A 24121-nucleotide genomic window follows, 5' to 3' on the forward strand; every position below is an offset into this window, starting at 1 on the left:
ATCTCTCTAACATTCACTGCACAAACTTTGGAAGTATTGCACATTCTGTCTGCCTTTAAGCTGGCCTGAATGTCTGTCTGTCTGCACATCAGAGCCAGTTTAAATATCTCTGTAATTGTGAAGCTGCTGTTGCAAGAACAAATCTAACTGCTCCGGAGTGCAGCCTGGCAGAATTAAAATATTACACTCTGATCCACACCTGAGACTTTAAATCTGCTTAAACTGTAAAATCTCTGTTGTAGATGTGAGGACAGACATTTAAAATCAAGTTAACAAACAACTGGACTAAGTTCTTCATTTCATCAATGTAAGCGGACAGACTTTGTGCAGTAGATTGAGGTCAGCTGGATTGTGTCATCAGAAAATTCTCATTGTAAGACTTTTATGTGAGAGACGGGACTTGATGTTTGACAAAATGCAAACATCAAGTCATATTTGAACCACTTCTGTTCCAAGCTGCTCCAAGAAAAGAAGAACCAGTACTGAGGTACTAAGTTAACGCAACTAAACCTGCTTAGTTTCATCATTATGTGGAAGCTGGAACAATTTAAGATAATGGGTTTATTCAATTTTCTAGAAAAGTCAATTTGGGTTAAGAGTACCTTGACAAAACAACAACAAAAAAAAAGATCTAAAAGTTTTTCTAACTTTCTACTAAAAGCCGTATAAATACAGAAACAAGACCCAAAGCAGTTGTGAATATGAATTTTTATCAGTTTTCAGTTTAGCAACTACATAGTCCTTCCATTATTCAAATTTTAAACAGGCCTACAAAAATGCCTGTTTATGTCATCCATGCCAGAAACGACGGCATGGATGTTTTCAATTCACATTTTCTTAAATTTTCAGCAACAAAAATAACCAAAGATCCCAAAGATGATCTGAGCTGAGACAACAGGTGTCTATCATGAATCATTTCCCAACAATATTTAATATTTATGTCATGAAATCTCATCCTAGTTTACGATTTTATTTGTAACAGGCTCAACAACAAGTTTATTTGCTTATGTCACCCAAACTTTCACAGGTTGTCTTAGTTATCCCCCTGATACTGTCAGTGAAGATATCAATGACATATCTTTATATTTTTGAATATTAAAAAGGTTTAAATTCTCGCTGCATAGTTTGGTTCGGTTTGCAGGTGTATTACAGCTAAAGGTAAATTAAACTGATTTCAAAACGATCTGAGAAAAGATCACAGAATACACTTGATAACATGACAAACAAGTGACAGAGAAAAGATAAAGAGTCACTTTTCTGAGAAGTACACCATCACCCGCAATACAAAAAGAAAAAAACATAGGTCAGACAGAGTGAAGAAAAGCAGTTTGACAAAGAACAAAAACGTCGCTTGGAGCAGAAAATAATGGGCCTTCTTACCACAACTCTCCTGCCGTCAGCGTTAGAGCAATATGCTGAATGCTGGCAAAAGAATGTCAAAGCATTAAAATCCAAGAACCACAGGGGGGAAAAAAAGTTTTTAAAAATTTCCTCAACAACCACTAGCCACAAACTGTACAGGCACTGACTCAACAGGTTTAATCATTTCACTCAGTCTCTTAGTCTGGTTCTTTTGTTCAACACCGTGGGTGTTTGTAACACAAGTCTTAAAATCTGAAAGGTCAGCTATAGCATAATGGATTATATTACCACATTTTCCTTTTTTTATTTTTTTAGTGGTTTTTTAGTGGTTAATTTGGTTTTAGTGGTTTAGTCTAGGTGGACTTCATGGAGGATTATCAATAGAAAAGGGTGGAAGCGATTAGAGGTAACATGATGATGAGTTACAGTCGCTACAGTGTGAAAACTGCTTCAAGTGAGAAATATGTTAGCATCACCCAAATGATGCTAATGTGGGTTAATAATGTCTATCATGTTCAACTTGGTAATAAAAAAGAGGCCGACGCTGTGTAAAAAAAAAAAAAGCAATAGTCTCTGAACCTGAGCCAGACTTGCTACAGCTAATCACACACCAGATCAGGTCAGTGATTAGCTGACCTGATCTGGATCCATATGTAGTTATGCTGAGTGTGTCGTAACTTTCAGCAAAACTGAAGTTATAATCATGAAGAGAAATGATCTAGAGTCAGCACACAGCTTCAGTTATTACAGATAGAAACCAGAGATCAGGCTGAAATCTGGGAGCAGTGATGAACTCTGACCTGAACCCTCAGAGACACGTAAAGACGGTTATAAAATCAGCCTTTCACCACCTGACAAACATTTCTAATGCCATGTCAGGCTCAGCAGGTAGAAAATAACTTTAGAATAACAAAGCTTGTGCAGAAACAAGATGTCTCACTTTAACGTAACCTGTAGGTAGGACTGTATCCCAATCATTTTTTTGTTTGTTTCTTGATTTAGTAAAATTACTCACAGTATTTAGCCCTTTCCTGCATAGTGGTCACTGCAGTGGACGGCTATCAAAAACCATTTTATTGTGTTTCTTGTGGATTTTTCTGTTATAAATGCATACAGAACTCTGAAGTGGCACTAGTGCATCATACAATACACTATCAACTTCTGGTTGTCCACTGCTAGTGCCAGAAAATATTTGTTAAATCCAACATGGCAAACAACCGAAAAATCATGCCGACAAACTCCAGTTCCTTCCTCTACTGTAGAAGCTTTTGCAGGTAAAAATAAATTATTGTGATATCGAGAAACCCCTGCAGACTAACTCTACTGATGTATTTTCTGAATAACTTTGCATTTGGAGCACATTTCAACTGATGACCTGGAAAAACATCCTAGAATTTAATTATTGTATTTATTCTTTTTTACAATTTTTTAAAAAGAATTTCAAAAACACTTTGGAAAAAATCCTGACATAAATGATCATAATTCATGCATGACAGGGTTAGAGTATTCACAAATTTTACTCAAGCAGTCTATTTTATAAAACATTATTTAAGTTAGAGTAAGGAGTATGATGTAGTAAAACTATTCCTAAGAATATATTTGTCCCAAAATGTTATTAAAGTAAATCTGCCTCTGATCGTTTTATATGGATTTTACCACAGAAGTGCATAAAAAAAGGTTTTCTAAAAAACATAATTTGGCCATTATGTATAAAATCGGTAGATGTAGAAAGTGGTACCAGTCCATTTGTTGAGTCATTGACTCACTTTGATCACTTTGATGGATTATTTGATCTCAAAAAGCACATAGCAGTCTTTGTCTTTGTCTGGCTGCATATTCTACACACTTCTGTGATCTCAGGGATTATTAGATATGAGAAACTTACCTGCATTCTTGTTAAAGATCATTTTGGGGTTGTTGGTTCCACGCTGCATCATGTCTCGGCAAATCAAGTAAATTAGTTTAGTTGAATAGAAAGTCGAGGATTTTTCTCCACTCACTTGTTGTAGAATGGTACCAGCAGGTTTGTACAAGTTTGTATCCTGTGGAGCTTTTTTATTGACATCACATACATTAACCAACAGAGCAATTGGATTATGCAACTTAATAATTGCTGCTAGTTACAACAGAGAACAAATTCTATTGTCCATCCAGCTGCTTTGTCTTGCATCATGTTTTTCACACTCAAAACAAAATAACTTATGACACAACATGTATATTCCTTCAAAGCTGAGACTCGGATCAGAATAACAGGACTGGGAAGCAGGGAAATCTGTCTTTAGTCATTTGGAAACTAAACACTCAAGTTACTTAAACATAACTAATAGATGTGAATACAGAACACCTCTGTCATTGTGGGAACAATTCATATACTGTCTTTTGTTCTGTGGCCTGACATTTACAGAGAAAAAAAACTTGTTTGGTAACTCGAACTTGAAACAAGTTCAAGTGTCTTGCTGAAGGACACGAACAACTGTGATGTCACAGCATGTATGAGAGGAAAACCTGATTCTCAGAGGAAAAAAAGTGACCCTGATGGATCAGTCTACATCAAAATATTCTCACTTATTGCATAAAGCTGCAGTATGTCACTTCTACAAACATGTTTACAAAGTTGTTAAAACTGCCACTATGTTCAGAGAGCATAGCATGAGGCAGGTAATCTGTCCCCCTGTGGTTCCACTGCCATCTGCACAAATACGCCACTCTGTTAGAAACAACCGATCAGAGACAGGGGGAGGGCCTTAGCACTTCTCACAGCATGTGTCTTGCTCTCTGCTCGGCTACAGCTAGTTCCCCACATGAATGCTAATGCTAGTTAGCATAGCCACTCATGATGGCGGATAAAGGTTGTCACTTTGACCGGCGGAGGCTCTGCAGTCAGTAAGGAGGCGAGGCAACAGAATGTAGTTGAGGTGGGTTTATTTGGGAGCTCCAGGTCACCATTACACCGACACCCTTCACTCAGTGAAACAAAGAAGCTGACATTTATACCTGAGGCAAGTTCCAACACTTACACCAGGTAAAAAGACAAACAAGAAACAGACACTACTTACACAAACCTAGCAAATAAATGATCCAACAAATATTTACATGCATGCGAATTATTAAAACTAAACTAATCTAAGGTCAATCAAAAAGTAAATGTAACTATATATAAATCCTCAGAGTATTACCCCTCTTAATGGAAGATAGTATGCTCCAGGAGCATTTGTCTCCCTTTCTGAGACACATCCAGAAAGGGTCAAACAATTAACTCAAATTGAACCAATCTAAATCAGAAACAAACTGACATTTCTCCCCACATTCTCTGAACAGCAAAGATGGCCAGTGTCCCTAGCCAAAAATAATCACTAAATGTCACAATGTAACTGAAATAAAGAACTGATACAAAACACCGTTGGACTGTAAATAAATAATATAATAGCAATAATCAATATGGGATGGAACCCCTGGTCTCCATCACAAAGATTTGTCTGTAACGGTACGTTGTATCTCCGACGTTAGCACATTGACCAGCAGCAGTGTATACACCAGTGTGATTGGCAGCACTAAGACCCTCCTCCTGGCTCTGATTGGTTGTTCCTGACTTGGAGCGTCATGTTTCTCCAATGGGAGGAGGTGGAGAAGTGTTTTCATGAATTATCTCATGTTGTATTTTATGTCAAACAAAAAGGAAAAATATAATACCTGTAGCTTCAAAAACAATTAAAAAATGATTTAACATATTTCACAGCTCTGTGGCTGTTATAAAGCTCCGTGCTCACGAGAATAAAGAGAAATGTGTTTCATTAATTCCACTTTGTTTGTGTACTTCATCTTTATGCTACATTGTGAATTATTAGTTCCCAAACCAGGAGCGTTAATGCAATTGTTTCGATTTGGTGAATTATTATTGAGCATCAAGAACTTTTTTAGTGTTGAAGTACTGAATTTATATACATTTATATATATGTATATATATCAGTGACGTGTGGTCAGGATGACAGAACCTCACCTGTCATCATGGAAAAATAACACATAATAATAAAATAATTTATAAAGATATTTTCACCCTGTGGTTTGTACTATAAAGTAGGCTACCTATTTTTAATTTAATTTAACCAAATCTGATCATTTTTTTCTTTAAAATCGCTGAATTTTTTGCATTTTCCCATTCAAATCGTCAGGAGTGAAGCCGGTGAGGCAGCAGCGAGCCGAGCCTCACCTGGGATTGCGCAACCTCTCGCTAACTGCACTGCCTGCCATTATATGACAGCATGTTCGTCCTGTCCGTACGCCGGAAATAAAATGGCAAAGAAACATTTAATATATGGACTGATTTTCCATAATTTCGCTCATGTACAGTGTTTTTTGGTCACTAACTGTGTGTGTATCATGTTTTGTGTGCGGAGGAGCGATCAGAAACGGCAGAGAACAGACTCAAGGTGTAGGCAGTTCTCTTGCCTCACCGCTGGGGGCGCTCATGATCCCAGATATAGTGACTGCACAACTGCAGAGTAAGACATACTGAGCTAGCCATGGAGCTAGCCACACAGTAAATAAGTAAAGTGCAGCGATATATTTGTTTTCTTCTCTCTTCCGACGTCAACATGAAAAACTACATTTCTACACTTAAACAGTTTTCTAAAGTGGATTTTCAATAGAAGCCGGAGATAATAACTAAAGGAAGACCAACACCAGAGCTGAAAGTTTTGCTTCGAAGATATCTTATTCCTGTTGCTGTGCATCATAATGTTGAATCAGGATTCTCCCAAATGTCCACAAATGTAAACAACTCTCATTACATAGCTCACAAAGCAGCATATTTCTGTCTGACACAGTGTCTGATGTACTAACAAATGAGGAAGAGAAAAAGAAAAAAAAACTCCTGTTTTTTTTTACTTTACTGACAATCCTTACAGTCAAAGATTTAATCAGTTTTTAAGTTTGTAAAATAACTATCAGTAAAATAAATCTCATCAGAAAAATCCCTAACTCTGGAATTTGTGTCATTAGGACATGTAATCTTTTTTTCTTTTTCTATGTTTGAGGCATAGGGAGGTTAAGGTTTTATGTAACTTGAACATGATAACCATTCTTCAGTTTAAATAAAAAGTGAGGATTATTGTGTGTCTCTAACAGGTTGGTCCTAGAACAGCATTTAAACGAAGCTGCTTCCTGTTCAGTAACTTTACTAAAACACACAGCAGTGGTTTTGTCCAGCCTGTTAGTACGGCAGGTAATAAAGGCAAACTGGCTTCACATTGTGTGCACAATTATTCTGCAAGTTTTAATTTTGAGCACATCATCATTTTTATGCATATTTTCCAACTCCTAATTGTATAAACTTGAATGTTTACTGAATATAAACATGTCAGCTGATGTCTATTTGTTTAGTAAGGGATGGAGAGATTAACACTCTATGTCAAGATGTGCAGTATTATCAGTCAGCTTCTTTCCTCAGGCAAAATGGGCCAAAAAATGTATGTAAGTGACTCTGAAAAATCTAAAAAAAAAGTTTTTCAGAGGAATGCAGCACTCTTGAAATTGCTAAGATATCAAACCATCAAACGTTTTGCTGCAAATAGCCAACAGGGTCGCAGGAAATGTGATGAAAAATAAAAAGACATAACAGCTTCACGTTTGAGAAGAATCAAACGTGAAGCTGCCAGGAAGCCGTCATCTTCTGCACAGCAAATTTGGAAGTGTTCCATCAACTCCTACAGAGTTACATTTTACACTTTTAAGGTGTCTATTTAGGTCCACACTGGATGGTGTAGAAGTTACACTTTTGAATGTGTTATTTCTGATAGAGTTGATTCAACACTCACAGTAGTTGAAATCAAATACACTTCAGTGTTAACTTACCCAAAAACTAGTGTATATTGTCAAAAGTTACACTATAAATGTGTTAATCTAACACAGAACACTGTAAATAGAACAACATAGAAATCTGAGTTTTAAAATTCTACTGGCAGGGTATGCTGTGGTGGTGCAGGGGTTAAGCACTGCCCACATATGAAAGCTCTAGTTTTCAATGTGGCTGTTGTGGGTTCACTTCCCAGTCTTCCCCTTCCCCACCTTTCTGTCAATTTACTCTGGGAATTGAACCTGTGACCACTGGTATGAGGACTGAGGCCTCAGTACATGGGCTGTGCCTTGCCCCTGCACCAACACAGCACCCAACCTAGCTAGTTTAATATTTGTTGCCAAGTGACTGATGATGATGTTGGTGAAAAGCTTTACCCAGAATGCACCTGGAGAAAATAAGGACGATTAATTTGTAGTTTTGTGTGTCATAAAGTCAAATATAAGGGTGAAAATAAAGCCAGTCATGTGGCACAACATTTTATTCAATATTTTACACCCACTATGTCACTAAAATCAGTCAGTCTGGTGAAGTTTTTAGCAACCATGAGTCAACAATGGGGCCCCTACTATATAAGCTATCTAAATCAACACTAGGCTGAGTGTTAGAAGTCAGTAGTTAGAAGTCAACACTGGTCTGGACTATCTCTTTGGAACACTTAGGAATCTAACACTCACCAACACTCATGTTGCTGAATTAACAATGTATTCTTATCCTTCCACACTTTCACTGGAAATCTGACACTTCCGAATTTGCTGTATGGTGCTGTCGTATTCCAGAACTGCAACGTTCCCAGAGTTCCAGAAGTACAAGATGTTCAAGGCTCAGAGACATGGCCAAGGTGACGAAGGCTGAAACATCAAGACTGGGCCAAGACATCGGAAGACAGATTTTTCAAAGGTTTTATGGACTGATGAGATGAGAGTGAATCTTGACGGACCAGATGGATGGATGAACCTGTGACTGGATTAGTAATGAGCACAGAGCATCAGACAGCAAGGTGGAGGCAGGGTACGGGTTGGTATCACTAAAGATGAGCTAGTTAGACCTTATCGAGTTGAAGATGGTTTCAAAATCAACTCCCAGACCTACTGTCAGTTTTTAGAAGACACTTTCTTCAAACTGTGGTTCAGGAAAAAGTCTGCATGATTTTTATGCAGGACAATGCTCTATCACATGCATCAAAGCACTCCACTATGTGGCTATCCAGTAAAAGCCTTAAAGATGAAAGGATAATGAAGTGGCCCCTTCCTCACCAGACCTGAACCCCACTGAGAACCTGTGGGTCCTTCATAAATTGGAGATTTACAGTGAAGGGAATCAGTTCACATCTCTGAACAGAGTCTGGGAGGCTGTGACTGATACTGCACAAAATGTTGATCATCAGCAGATCAAGAAACTGACTCCATGAATGTAGGTAGGGCTTAAAACCGTTATTGAAAAGAAGGGTGGTGATAATGGTCAGTGATTTATATTTTAAATGTCAGAAATGTTCATTTGTCAGTTTTGAGTTGTATGTTTATTATTCTCACACAGATGATAATAAACAAGTGAGATGGGAAAAATTTTCAGTTTTAATTCAGTTGCATAATAATTCTGAACACTAAAGTGGCCCAATAATTGTACGCACATTGATATTGTCCTAAGAAAGTCAAAATTTCACTATTAGTTTCTTAAATAATCAGTCATTTTGAATTGACAGAGAGCACTGCAGTTGTTCAAAGATATAATTAACCCTCAAAACTCCAACTTGTATAACAATGGTGCACACAGTTTATTTGTGGCTTCATGTCTGGAGAACATGCTAACATTCCTTAGCTTGGTTTCATCTGTCAACTGTAATAGAAAATTTCATTTTTAATCTTATTTCTATTTTTGAAGAAACTGATGATACTTTGTCTCATTTATTTACAGATTTGTTTTTGTATTTCTGCAAGGTGTGTTTTTCCATTAAATAAGTTTGCAGATAATGTTTAGATGTTTCTACAGCTGTGATAGCAGAAGAGACCTGAAGACATCTTTGGTAAAATGCTTGATCTGATAATTGTCTTAAAGGACCGATGTGTGGAATGTAGTTTGTACCTTATTTGACCTGAACCCATGACTGACAAAGAAGAATTATAAGTTTCTCCTGAAATCCTTAATAGCTCTCTTTCCTACCATAAAATCATCTCCTCTAAGAGGTGAGAGATAATTCATGAGCTGGGGGTCAGGCTGTCTGTCTGACAATAGAGATAACATCAGACGATATGAGGTCAAAGCTAGTTTACATAAGAGCTGAGTGTAACAGCAGCTTTAGCTTTAGCTATCTTTTACTAATGCATGACTTCCTGTCAGGAATGCTGCCCTGCATGTGTGAAACATGAGGATGTGGAGTTTACTGCAGTCTGATTACAGCTTACCGGACTTTACTGGCACGTATCAACCACTTCACACCATCCAGGGTCTACTCTTTCTCTTATTTTTGTTTACTTATTTTGCACTGACGTTAAAAATAACAGCAGAAAAACAATAAAACAAATAGTCATGCCGACTGGCATGTAATTTTACTCAATTTGTTCAAAAAGGAGCAGGTAGAAGATAAAAGATCTTCTGACTGCGTGCAGCTCTCACACTGATCAACATGCAATCATTTAAATCTCCTCACATCAGTTAAACCTTTCAAGTTTTCCCACATTAAATGATGCTTAAACATCACATTATTGTCATTGACTGTACACATATGTCAACAATAGCATATTTGGCCTTTGAGACACCCATCCTAATATATTTACCAATTAGTTTTGTTTTGTGCAGTTGTTTAAAGCTGGTTTGTTCTGATTTTACATATCATCACACTCCTAAAATAATGGGCTATGTATTTTCTTTCTTTTCTTTTTTTTTTTTAACCAAAAGGGAATTTTTTGCAATAAAATAAATATATATATACTTTTATATTTAAAATTATTTCTACAAATTTCAATGTATTTTATTATTATACAAGCTAGCTCATAGCTATAAAATGGAATATATCTGTGTATATGAATCACTTTTCACATAACCTCTTTCACTAGACATTTGATTGGGTAGCTGGCTGTTGAATTGCTGCCATCTGCTGGTTGTTATGAGTCTTTTTTGACTCAGGTTAAGTCCAATAAAAGGTCACAAACAACCAATCAGAGCTAGGAGGAGGGGCTTAGCACTTTGCTGTCAGAACAAAAGGCAAGAGATATCCCAAATTATACCTGTTTGAGATATTTCCACTTACATTTTGACAAGTATATATACTCAATCAGAGTAAGTGAGAAGGAGAGACGAGGGGAGGGAGCAGTGATGAGAGAGAGGCAGCTGGGAGGTTGAATGCTGGAGCAGAAGGACAGATTGATCAGGTAACAGGTTACAGGTGAGGTAGGAGAGCAGGAGGGAGGCATTAAAGGGGCAGTATTATGTAAAATAAATGTTTTTTAACCATTACGTCATGTCATAATGTTATTCTTTCACCAAAATCATACCTGGTGTTGCTTTGATTTTTTTCATGCTGGTTCGAGAAATCTTTTAATCTCCATGGCAACCATTCAGCTGTGTAAAACACCTAGGTGGACTAAGCTCCTTGGAGCTGCAGTTTCCAAGCTTTCACCTCACAGAAACCCCTCCCCCAAAACCCCCCAATTCAGCTCCTTCAGACTAGCCAGCAGCAATTAGCAAACACCTGGAACCTCATTATATGAGCTACTTCTCAGTGAAACTCTAATCTGCATAATACTGTATAATAATGCCTCTTTAATAACTGTAGGCTTGTATACATAATTGTATGGCTGTAAATGATAACCAACAAGTAAAACGTTTTCTATATCTTGGCACATATGCATGAAAGAAAAATCTACCTGAACTTATAAAAGAAACTATAGTGGAACAGGATTTATTGGCTTTGCCTGGTTTAATTCAGTCCTGTTGGTATTATTTTGATTCCTTTTAATTTTCACAAACTTTTCTCTGTCCTTCCAACTCTCATTTAAAATCTAAAAGGCTCAAATGTTTTAAGCCGTTTCTCTTTTCTGTAACTTGGTTCTGAGCAGCTGCACCTGCAGTCAGATTCCCAGCTGGCAGAATGAAATTCTCATTTAGCAGCCGACCAAATGCTGAAACGACTAAGGTTAGTTATTCTGTACTATTGTTCGTATTTGTGCTAAATTCTGTTCAGATGAGTTAGTTTAAATAACCCCAACACACATTACAAGACAAACAGAAGTATACCGTACTCCCAGGAATGTAAATGAAAAAATTCTGCACAAAAATCTGAAAAAGAAAAAAAAAATCAGCTTTATTTAGTTAATCTGAAGAGTAAACATACTGGTTACATTTGAGTTGTGAATTTGATTAAATCATCTCCTCAGACACGTCCACTCCACTTGTACCCCACAGGTCACTTCTACCCCACAGCGCAGTGTAGAGCCACTTCACACTTCCTCCCCGCCTTCATCCTGTCTGCAGTCCACAGCAGCGCCGTCTTCAGACACATCCATCCAAGCTGCAGTACCTGAAGCAGCCGTTCTCCTTCCATCATGTCCTAGTTCTCTACTGCCAGGCCAAAAGGCGAGAGTCCACACCACAGAGGTTCTGGCAGAACGTCGCCTCCTTGTTCCGTGATGCGTTGAAGACGGAGGGGGTTTATGAGGTTCAAGATGCTTTTGCAAACTGTTTAAGGTGAAAGGAATCGGTAGACTGCACTCTGTTCATTGGTGAGCTCAAGTAACAGACTTCAAGTAGAGTACAGAGTATGCATATGTTACAGCCCAGCCAGGGATGGAGGGGGTCAAAAACATACGAATGCCCAGGACAGAGAAACCCACATGCTACAATAACTAATAATAGTAAATCAAAGTGAGTATGGAAAACAAAACAAAACAAAAGCACATACAGAAATTACCATTAGTGCATGAGTATTACATTGGAATATCAAGAACATAAAACATCTAGAAAATTGGACTGAGTTATTTCCCTTGATGCTGCCAGGAAGCTCTGAAATGAAAAATGGATCAGGAACGCTTTCTCAGCGCTGCACTGGGGGGGGGGGGCATTTCTTCTACTGGCAGGTGAACTAAAATAATGTTTAAGTATTGATATCCTCTGAGCTTTGTAGCAATTTGTCACCTTACAACCAGAACCTGTGATGCATTTTTCTGGGATTTTATGGTCGTTCTTTGCTTTTGCGGTTACTTTTCACATCTAAAAACTGAAAAGGTTCTGCCTGTTGGAAGGAGAGTGTGTCTCAAAATATAATTTGAAGTGGAGCTGGAGATGTTCGACTGGATGTAGGTCTGGACTTTGAGGAGTGTGGTAAATGTGACGGTCAGACAGCGATGAAGCGTAGGGAGGTGGGCTGTTGTGCCATCAGACCGTCAATTCCAGAAACCACACCAAGAAAACCTCGTAAAACACATGTGTGGTCCAAATGATCCCATCTGTTAAGACTGCCGGAGGAGGTAAAAAAAATCTGCCCACACGTGGCCGGGTCAGAAAATTCAACAGAACAGCAAACTATGCTTTTCAAATTTTGATTTGTATATTCTTCCATTCACCTCATAGCAATACCCTACTTTGAGTTTGGCCTTTAATATAAAATCCCATTGAAAGAACATAGGGTTTGTGGTAGCAATATGACCGAATGTGGAAAAGCCTGAGGTGCTTTATGAGGCACTGCAGTCCTTCAGTCTCGAGTCATTTTAATCGATGCACTTGGTGTCAGACTGTTGAAATGATGCTACTACCTGCTGGTGGTCACAAGCTACCAAAAACCACCCATCCCCCCTCAGGATCAGGCAGCAGGAAGGAAACAAAGCGAGGATCTGTGGAAGGGAACAGGTTTAGGCACACGACTCAGAAATCAGCCCAATCCGTTTGATTTACAAGAACCTTAATCAAAGAATAATACCAGTGTTGTTTAGAGTTATAGCTTATATACCATTGCCTGTTGTGTTAATAATAAATATGACTTTTACACTGAAATATTAGTAAAGGCAAGAAGAGCCTAAATGATTGGCACAAACAAGAAAAAACACCGGTATTGTCCTTTAAACAAGAAGGCGTTGGCCGTTTCAGATAAATAAAGTGCTAGTTGAGTGGAGTCTGTACATAATTCACGCCGTTTGGACTCAACTCTTTAAAACCCAGAAGGCCTTGGAGCCTCACGGTTAGCATCACCGGTGGTCCTGTGATGCGACAGAGGGGGGGGTTTATACAGAAGGAACGAAGGAGTGGTCAGAATTGACCGGACTCATCAGAGGGAGCAGACCAAAGGTAAATAACCTGCTGGAGCCGTGTTACACTAGTGGCTTCATGAGTCCAACTCCACCAGTTTGAAAAAATCAACTCAAACTAAGTCTCAACTACACCCCATCCCTTTGCCTTTGAACATCTGTGTGCTTTTTTTTTCTTCTCTTTTTTTTTCATTATTTATTTTTCCCTCTCCCCCTACCCTCTCCACTATAACAGGTCGGGCAGGTGGCTGTAGACGGAGTCCAGCAGCGTCTGGCTGGCCTCCTGGCTCTTCACTCCGGCGATCTCAAACATCCGGTCCAGCTTGTCCTCAGCGGTGGGGATCTCCTCGAGGACGTGCAGCTCCTCAGGGTTCAGGATGTGCAGCATGTCGTCGAAGATCGGCTGAAGGTCGCATGGGTCCAGGCGAACCTGCCGGAGAACCGTGTCTTTCTTCTCTGCAGGGGTCACAAGAAAAAGATTAAATTATATTATTCTTGTATTGAGTGCAACAGCTTTTGCAATTATACTTCACCTGAGAACTACCCAAACCTGTCATTCTGAAATTAGGTAGTGAAACATTTCTATTTCCAGCAGCATGTTCATTCAATAATGACTATTATCTTGAATAACATTAAAGACAACCTTAAAAAGTTTTAAACCTTCATTGCTTTATGTAAGTCACCGCTGACATTGTCTTGCTAGCTAACAAGCTGAATGCTTATTTATCGTCAGTTGGCTGGACGAAGTCGGTACCTTTCTTTGGAGGTATAAATCTTACATTACATTCATAATGTTCTTTATAAGAAATAAAGTTGAGTTGGTGAATCTTACAAAAATCCTGTTAAAACTCTGTGTGTTTTTTTCTGTTAGCAAATTAAGAAGATGAAACGTCCCCAAGGTGTAAACTTAGGTTTTGCTTCCCTCCAGTGGAGAGACACTATTATTATTGTTTTTACTTAAAAGTCTTCACTGACAATGAATAACAACTGGTTCAATTTGAACTTTAATCAAAATGCTGAGATGGTTTTGTTCAGTTTAGAAGTGTAATTTTGGACATTGATGGAATTATCTTTCACACCAGAGTCCGTAAAGCAACTTTCTGCTCTTGTTCTTTAGCTCTTATAGTAATTGGTATGATTTAATCTAATAAAAAACTTAAACAATTTCTCATCAATTGTGGAAACAAATTTAAAATAGTGTTGACAACATGCACAATCAGATTAGGTTTCTCATGAATATACAGATTGCAATAGCGAGAACAGACCACATGGGGGCACCCAAATATCTACTTATAACTGGAAGTCATGTTTTCCCACATTTCTTTCAACAGTCGTAACATTACAATAACAATGAGCCAACATTAATGAGAGTCTGAATCATTTGTTAAGTACTTAAAGAATCTGAAACAACTGAACTCCGAAAGCTCCGTTGTAATGAAGAATCTGTGCTTCCTACCATGACACCAGTCCACCACTGTAACTTTACATTATGTCTAAAATGTGAATTGTACAGTGTATCACATTACCTGAGTAGGTTACACACATGTTCAGAGCAGTGTGTAACCTACTCACTGATGCTTGCAGCGTTTACAACAAAGTTACCCGGTGACACAGTTTCTGTGTCAGACTGACTCACAGGAGTGACTCTACAGGGAACACAGAAGATCTGTTCTATTATCTGGATACAAGCAGTAGGTAACGACTAAAACACGAGTCACAGGCAGACAGACTCATAAAGTGACACTTTCTTCTTCATTATTCTTTGTCTACTTCCATCGATTACATAAGAATTACAAATCCTCCTGGAGATGTTAAGGAGTCTTTGAATGTCAACAGCTTTTTGCTTATTTACAGAGCTGAGTTTTTTAGATCATTTTCAAATGAATACCAATTATTATGTCAATAAGAAAGTTCATGCTGACATTTTCAAACTATTTGAGCAAGTAAAGTAAGCAAACACTTCATCTTGTTGGGATCTCCACCTTTGGTTGAAGGCATACGCGACAAGTCAAACAACAGTTCGAAGTTCACTATGTGCTGACTGAACTTCACCTCTCACCTTTGGTAATGAAGGAGCCATTCCTGCTGAGGGCGGAGTCTTTGCTCGACGTGGAGTCGCAGCGGAGGAGCGGTTCTGATTCGTCGGCGAAGAAACCTTTAGTTCGGTCCATGGGCGATTGGACGGGTCCGATGCCGCCGGCTCGGTACATGTTGCCGCTGCTGTTGCTTCCACCACTGCTGGCCATGCTGCTGGGTGACTCCAGCAGCTTGTGGATGGGGCTGAGGCTTTGGCTTACATTCACAGTGGTCGTCAGCTGGTTGATGTCAAACTGAATGGAGAGAGTAGAGAGGAGGATTTTAACTATCAACCAATCCTCAATGGGTCTAAATAGTAGTAGTAATGATGATATAAAGAGACATTAATTTCAGGTCATGTTTTAAAAAGGGTTGAAATCATTCATTTGAAAAGTTAAAGAAATGATTCCAAAGAGCCTTTGGCTCCTGGCAACTTTGCATAATCAATCTACCCCGTTTTTCTCTCCTTTTTTATTCTATCTACAATTTCAAGGTGAAGAGAGTTGGGGTGAACTCCATCAGCCATTAAGAGGCAGGAAGTTCAACTCAGTTCATGTTTTGCAAAGATTTCAACCCCCTTCTCATTCTTATGTTCTATCTCGTAAACAAACCATTTAATTCCTAATATACCCCATCTCTTCATTTATAGACAGTGACAGATATCTTATGTTTAGCTACCAAGCAGATTATAAATTAAGTTAATTTGTTAATTCAGTACACATGTTTTAGGTAGCTAACATGTTCCAAAATTAGCCTAAACTCTGACCACTAGATGGCAGTAGATGACTATGTGTACAATATGAAGCAACAGGCCTTAGTGGTATATATACTTAAAGCCATATGATGCTTAGGGATAATAGTTTAAAATGGGATGTATATCAGTTTTGCATGTGTGTTTCTGTGAATAAATATAACTTGTTTTTGAAAAATATGGTAAAATCTTCACATGATTAAATTTAACGTATTTTTGCACACTTCCTATTTCCATGTGTTTAGGTTCTCATTCTTGTTTGAGACGGTTGAAGATGGAGATATGACTTCAGATTAAAAGAAGACCACTTAAAATAACTTCCTGCTGGCAGATGTCATCAGTCATAAAATAAAGGTTTGTGTTTTGAGGTTGCCTAAGAAATCACATGTTAAATATGTAACAACATTAGTATCCCCCAACTAAATTTGAGCAATTTTATGGTTCTTTATCTGTAATTCTTCCTCGTTCTTCTGTTCTTCCTACTTTCGCGCTTTTGTCTCTTTGTTTGGTTTTTCCTGTCTTCCCATCCTCCCTGTTCTCCCTCTCTTTCCCCTATCCTATCTCTCTCCCCCACTCCCCTCGCTCCCTCGTGTCTCTGTCTTTGGTGTGGTAATGAACCTGTGGTTTGAACCAGTAGGGACTGGTTTGGGGATGAGCTCATGAGAGAGCTTCTTGTTTTTCACTGCAAAGTCCCACTTGGGCTGAAAGGATATACCAGTAGAGGTCATTTTATCCCCGAGATAACGGATAGGACCCAGGACATAACAGGGTTTTTTTTCTTCAGTTGTTGAATCCAATCTGTTAGAAATGTTTGCTCACAACATGAAACAGAAACATAATGGCAGCTTTCCTCCTTTGTTCCCTAACATCTGGTTTGCAGTATTCTGACAGAACACACATGCTTTGTTTAGCTAGCTAAGGCATATTTACATCTATATGCAGAGTCCGGACAGCGATACCCTGAATGAATACAATTGGAAGTAATGTTTTTCTGAAAGCAGCTGTAGGAAAACAGAGAGATCCACAGGGAACCATAAACAGCATCTCCAGGGGACAGGAAGTCATGCTAGAATTTGCTAAGCTAATACTTCTGTGACACAGATCTGTTTCTCTTGTAGCTGCTGGTTAGCAAATATTTTTGGTTTCTGTTTCACAGTTTGGCCAACTGCTTATTTGGTTAAGTTGTGCTGAATGACACCATGGCTGTTTAGAGTAAAGTAGGTCAGTCCTAAGGTATTCAAATCAGTGTAGATAAAAACCCTCTAGAGTCATTTTCTTTTTTTCACCTTAGTACAAAATCCTGAGAGATGACAAAGGAAAATACAAAAAAAACCATTTCTCAGGGTACTCCAGCTTCTGCCTACAGACCAAAAGCAGCATGTTCCTTTAATGATCATTCTGTATGATCCTCATGTGCTAGTGAGCCTGCATAGCGGTTTGTAATGCGTGATCCTGTGTTGTCCTGTGATGAGCTGACAGCCTGTCCAGGGTTTACCCCACTTCTTGCCTTTTGGCCACAAGCACTTTTTAAGGATTAAAAAGGACAGACTGGCTCTAAAATGAAGCAGGCATCAGAAAAAAATGTCTGAAAATTGGTGAATTCCAAAGTTCTTTGATATTTCGATTCAATTCAATTAAATTCAATTCAAAAATACTATATTTATTATGAAGAAAATGCAAATGTTGCCGTAACTCGTATCAAGTATCTTCAATCATCGTCGTTATAGACGGTGATGCTGTGGCCAGGAAGTCTTGCTCCTGACCCGAAGTAGCCTCTGACTGAAGACTGTTGCTGTATAATGGTCACATGCTAGCAGCTGAATTTTCAGGTAGCAGGGATGGAAGACGTGGACAGTTCATGAGTCCAAGAATCCAAAAAACACAATTTTTACAAAATTATTGGTCCATGTTGTTTTGCAATCTCTACATCTTGTTCATTACAACCATGTGTCAACATCTCACAAAATCATGCCTGGACGATTCACTCAAAACCAACAGAAGGAAATATGCCTACTTCGCTTAAAATTTGCATTGCAACTGGATGGAGATAACGTACAAACTTAACAGAACCAACTAAATAGACAATCTATTTCTAGAGACGCACTAAAGTGTTTTTGAAATAAATGAAGAGCCAGAATTCACATATAGGTCCAAAGGAGGTTGTTGAGCCAGAAGGAAGAGAAAAGACAGATGGTATCAGATCTGCCTACCTCTGCAATTATCTGGTCTAACCCCAGAAAAGATGAGTTCGACCACTAAGGGAAAATCAGTCAAAGAGTACACGGCGTTCCCACAAAGGAACCCACAAGTCCTCAAGCTGACGGAGTAATAAAGCTGCTTCAAGCACTGATGACTGTGTGCAGAGCTGTTATCAAAGAAGAAAGGGCTTACTTTGAAGGCTTCAACATATAAATCATACTTTGGTGTTTAACCACATTTTGCTCGCAGTATGCGTTTTGGTGCTTCGTTTTCCATCAAAATGCTTTTCATGACTGAGTAAATCTACTTTAATCAACTAGATGAAGTAGCAGATTACAGTTTACGCATAACGTCAGACCACAGTGGCAAACAACAGAAGCTTTGTCCCCAGTGAAGCATGACGGGCCACCCAGGAAGAGTCTTTCGCAAATATCTATGTATTCCATCTGAGAGCCTCTTGTAAACCAATGGGAGTTCCGTTTCCATGCACCGCTATTCACACACAGTACATATTGAACTGCAGAGGACGACGAAGCAGATACGGGGTCACGGAGAGGAACGAGAACGGCGGCTCCAGAAAGCTCAGAGGCTTGTGTGTTCCTGTGCGTGTGGGCGAGAAAACCACCAGACTGAGTTGCTGACCGTTGTTTTCAGCGCAACGCGAGGGCCTGCTGGGGACAAGACACACACAACTCCCCAGCACACAGGCTGTTTAGATGTGCACACTCTGAGGGACTGTGCCAGCCAGGCTCATTTGGCAGAAGTGGCCGACTGCAGCAGAATGAAGGGTAGCGGGGAGAGATTCACTTTATCAGATCAAAAGATTAACTTGTCACTCCAAAAAAATGTTTTTTTTGCAGACTCAAGTGGAACTGGGCTCCCTCTGTGTTGTTCCATCTGTACGTTCAGCTTCTCAACTCTGAGGGTGAATTCACCACAGCCTTCTTTAGTCCACTTTAATCAAACTTCCAATTAATTTGGGGAGGTGTGAATGTGTAACTAAACTCTGATGCGGACCAAAAAACGAAAACAAAAACCCTGGTCCACCTACAAGCCTTGGTCTTGGTTTGGTTGACGTGCACACGAATACCAAGTGGACTAGAAACTTCCCCAAAACAGACTACATCGCAGGGCATTCTGGGTAAAACAACCCTGTGTGTCTAGCACCAGTGGGAGAAACGGCTAGTGATCTTTTGTCTTCTAGACAAGAGAGAAATCAACTGCTAAAATCTGATGACACTCTATTTTTGTTCGCATTTCATGAAGAAGAAAGTTGCTCTCAGTATGTGCTTCTTTAGAGTTTTTTGTCCCGTTTATTTCAGTGGTTCTTGATGCAGCGCCACCACAGGTGAGGAGGTGAACACGTTTTCCAAAGGGTTTGCATCATTTCACACAGTGCAGGCCATATCTCATGTCTCATGTACTCATTCCAACTCCCCACTTCATGTTGATCATTAACACCCTTTGCATATTTGCTGTTTGTTGTACTGTAGATCTTGTTCTTTGACAGATTGCCCTCTTCAGTATGTTTCCTGTAGAGTCGGTTTAAATGTCTTTAATCTGAAGTTTTAACTGTGATCTCATGAAGAATTTCCCCCTTCAGCTTGGGTTTGGATGCTCACTTACACACCCCAGCGGGACAAACACAATCACAGACATGTGATGGCGACAGCCCCCAATTGCATTTAAAAAGGTTCAAGAGGGACTTCTTCGAAAATGTTGTCTTTTTCTTTAGAAAGAAAAGCATGTGCTCTTTTGCTCTGGGGCTTGTTGGAGAAGGGACTGAAAGGCTGCTAATGGGAAGTAAGCCATAAACACTAAGCCATAAGCTATGTCACGAATTGCCTTTGTGTCTTTTCATGGTTAAAAGGCAAAATTGGATTGGAATGTTTTTGCCCTTTAGTGGTAGACTGTGAAAGATTGCTCAAAGGTGCAACGGGAGGTATTTTCGAGTTCCCACATGGTACTGAACACACATGATTTTTCTTTTAACCCTATTGATGATGGTGCCATGGTTTTGTAAGTGTCTGATTATAGAACCATGGCTCACAAACGACTTGATTGTGTGAATAAATCACAGGAACGATAACTGGAAGAGAACTGTGGACCTCCGCAAACCCGGTTCGTCCCTGGGTACAATTTGTAGATGCCTGATGGTGCCACATCTGTCTAATAGAACATTTTAGAGTTCCATTAGACAGTTTGAGCCCAGTTAGTCAGTTGATCCTTCATCGTGTCAGATTATAAAATCACAGAAAGGTAGCATGGTCATGATGCAGCAGAACACTGACAATCTCACATTGATTGCCAGAACACATAGACAATATACAACACTGCGTCAACTTCGCATACTTCTAATGCATGCCAGGACTCAATGTTCCACCAAATCACCTTAATAGAATGACAGTAACTTGTGTAATATAATGAATTAGACCCAATAATCTAACCTACGAACTCCAGCAAAAATGTTTATTTTCTTTCTGATTTTGAGTATCAGGGCAAATTTTAAATCGAGTTACTTTATAAAGGACATGGTGATAAAAGAAGAGGTCGTTCCGTTCTGTTTTGCAGCTCTGTGTGAACTTTGCCATGGTCTTCAACATGATGCTTTAATTTACTGCACTCTCACAAGAGCTTTTCTTTAATCAGTCATTCACCGTAGAAGTCGAAAGGCGCAACGCAATCTCTTTCAGACACATAATCCACAAAGGCTTTGCCTCACTTTACTAGTCAACTTTGATCTTATAAAACGGGGGATTTGTATGTGAAAACCCATTTTTTTCTTTCATCACTTAAACTATGTGCAAGAGCCACAAAAAAGAAATGCTTCCTCACAAAGATACAAACATTTAAACCCATGACTGTGATATTTTGTTGGTGGTCTAGCATAATAATGGACTGTAGGCTAACTAATGGATGCTAACCACAAACTTACTACAGGTTAAAACACCAAAGTCTCACCTCATAGTAATATTTAACTGTGTAACTATTTTTGTGACATCAGTCCATCAATGTTTCTGTTGACAGACGAAGTTAATAAAAAAATTTTTTTTAAAAAGAAGCTTTTAGGCTTTCCACCGAAGCATAGATTCTTGCTCATAACTATTTTAGCATCACTGCAGTGCTGTGAACACACAGCCTGGACGTTCTGCTCCACTCTCTCAGAATGCCTCCAGGCTTTCTGTGAGCAGAAACAGAAATGAGAGGAGGGAAGCGATTACATTCGTCTTCTGTCTGGCTTCAGCTCTCACGGTGAAGCAGGGACAAAAATAGAAACGTCAACCAGGAGGCTGACGCTCCATTTATTTATTTTTTTTTGCAGCAGGAAAACCACTGACACAATGACAAAGCAAAACCCGGCCTCAGATATCTCCGTTGTGTAAGAAGACGCATTGACACGCTTCCCAAAAATGCAGCACAACTGATTCATTGTGAATTAAGAACTAACATGCAGTTCATCAAACGGTCATGATCTCGGTAACAGCCCATAAATTACGACCGTTTTATTTTTCTTGGATTAGCATAAGTAGGAGAAACATTTTTTTAAAACGTTACAAAGAAACAAATCTAAATGACTTTAGCATCAGTCATGGACTTTTATGCCACAGTTGGGTCACCTAAACAAAATCCTCTGATCCTCAGATGCAAAAGGGACCAAGGCTTCAATATAGATGAAATCTGATTTGTTGAATTATTTATATTCTATGATCCTGCTCGGCTTGTGCTACCATCGTTTCCTTAAAAGGAACACAAACATTGTTCATTTCTTGTGAAAGGGTCGGGGGTAGATGAAGGGCCATTTTTTAACATATGGGTTTCGGTCTGATGAATAAAACTATTGATTTCCATCTTGTTGCTGTTTGTTTCTGGACGGGGAGAGGATGAGGTAGGTTAGTGGGGTGGTTGTTTTTTCTAAGTTTCAAAAGCATAGTGAAATGCATGTAATATATACAATATCAATAAATATCAGTTACCGCCCAAAAGAGCCATTTTGGTCATGGATATTGATATTGTCCCACACTTCCCTCTTGGTGCATCCTTAGTTTTCAGGAACGTATTATCTTCTTGCTTGGCATGGAATCTGATGTTAACGAAGTAGAGAAGTTTGTTTAGCTCTTCTCTTCTGATATATCACTGCGCACCAGGCTTGGTTAAGTTCACAGTGAGAAAAGTAAAACCAGAATTAAGCTGACAGTTTCCCAATGTTGGTTTAAGACCCACACCACCTCATCGCCTTTTTGCCAGCCAGTTCCTTTCTATGCAGTTTTAATAACCTGAGCCTTCTGCAGGATTACTCTTTGTCTTGAGGTGATCGGATAATAATAAAGCAGAGATAAAAAAAACCACAAAAAAAACACATTAAGCACACCAGCACACTGTGGCTGGTGTGCTTAATGTGCAGCCCTGACCTTGGAGAGTTTGGTCAAGAGCACTGATTCAATACAAATTGCTGAAACAAGAGCAGAAGGACAGGAAAGGAAAGGAGAGAAGCTAAGTAAACGGTGATGAATGATCCAAAATGACCATAAGGGATTGCAGTGCAAGGTCAAAACTCCTCGAGTTTTATTAAAGTATGCATGCAACAAGTCACGTCCTACCGGAACATGTGCACACAGAATCTGGAACCAAACTCATGTTAAAGACTCCCTTATCTCTCTTTATATTTTCCCCTAAACTTTGGAGAATGCTGCAACACAGGCTGCAATTAGCGCTGAAACATCAAATCATCTTCTGAAAGTGAAGTGGTACTTTAATGTGGGGAATGCAGCTGAGCCTCCGGGACCGGCTTCAGAGGGAAAAATCAGAGAAATCTTGCCTCCCAGATTAGATTTCAGTAAAACAGACATGTGGAGAACAGTGTGTACCAGAACATGTGCGCCTGATGTTGATAGAGCCCTTAATGGAAAAAACCTGATGCGAGCAAAGGTCACACATATTGTTTTTTGTTTTTTTTCTTCTGACATCCAGAACAAACTGGTTTGGAGCGTTTCGAGCAGGGGTGGAGGTGGAACGTGGACAGAATCATACCTGCGGGTTGTCCTCCATGACACAGCGGATCTTCTCCACCACGTCAATGCGGCGCAGCCGGTGCAGGGCGTTGATCAGCTTGGCCAGGTTGGCCCCGCTGTCTCGGATGGTCCAGTGCTGCAGCGCGGCGTACGCTCGCTCGTGATCGGAGGAGTAGCCATTTGAGAAGGCGGCCACCTCACGTTCAGTGGCATTGGCCAGAGACTGATAGATGTCCACCCACTGGTTGCCCACCTGGGCTGCCACCAGCTTCAGGATGTCCACCCCTGAGCAGAAACACATATAAATGGACACATGTTGAAAGAATGACCCATTAATGGATGTAAAAGTTCCTACAATGACAATTTATTAGATCTTAAATGTGCAAGAAATACATGGCTGCTCTCTGTAAATGACCTACAAAGATAGAACAGGACAGAAAGTGGATTTGTGACAGGAGTTTCAGAACCAGCTGCCCATTGAAAACATCTAAACTGGCACTCTACCATTTTGAAGGTCAGTGAACTGGTACAGAATTGTGTAATGTCTTCGTTGAGACTGAGGCTGCTTTGTGGAGCCTGGAACAACCAGCCAAGTGACATCACTCCATCTCAGCTTGGGCTGGGAGACAATTCACAA

General features: G+C 39.4%; 1 protein-coding gene across 2 annotated transcripts in view; it reads right to left on the reverse strand.

Moving 5' to 3' along the window:
• Positions 1-11489: 11489 nt before the first annotated feature.
• The window catches only part of tnfrsf21 (tumor necrosis factor receptor superfamily, member 21), a 40159-nt gene continuing 27527 nt past the window's right edge, over positions 11490-24121 (reverse strand). For both annotated transcript variants that reach the window (XM_008398608.3, XM_081602370.1), the window contains 3 exons: positions 23504-23769; positions 15509-15779; positions 11490-13905 (listed from right to left, as the gene is read on the reverse strand). In XM_008398608.3, coding sequence (XP_008396830.2) covers positions 13676-13905; positions 15509-15779; positions 23504-23769 — 767 coding nt within the window. In that variant the 3' untranslated portion in view covers positions 11490-13675. The remainder of the gene's footprint in view (positions 13906-15508; positions 15780-23503; positions 23770-24121) is intronic.

The sequence above is a fragment of the Poecilia reticulata genome, chromosome 21 (genome assembly GCF_904066995.2).
Source record: "Poecilia reticulata chromosome 21, P_reticulata-male-v2, whole genome shotgun sequence".
NCBI lineage: Eukaryota > Metazoa > Chordata > Actinopteri > Cyprinodontiformes > Poeciliidae > Poecilia > Poecilia reticulata.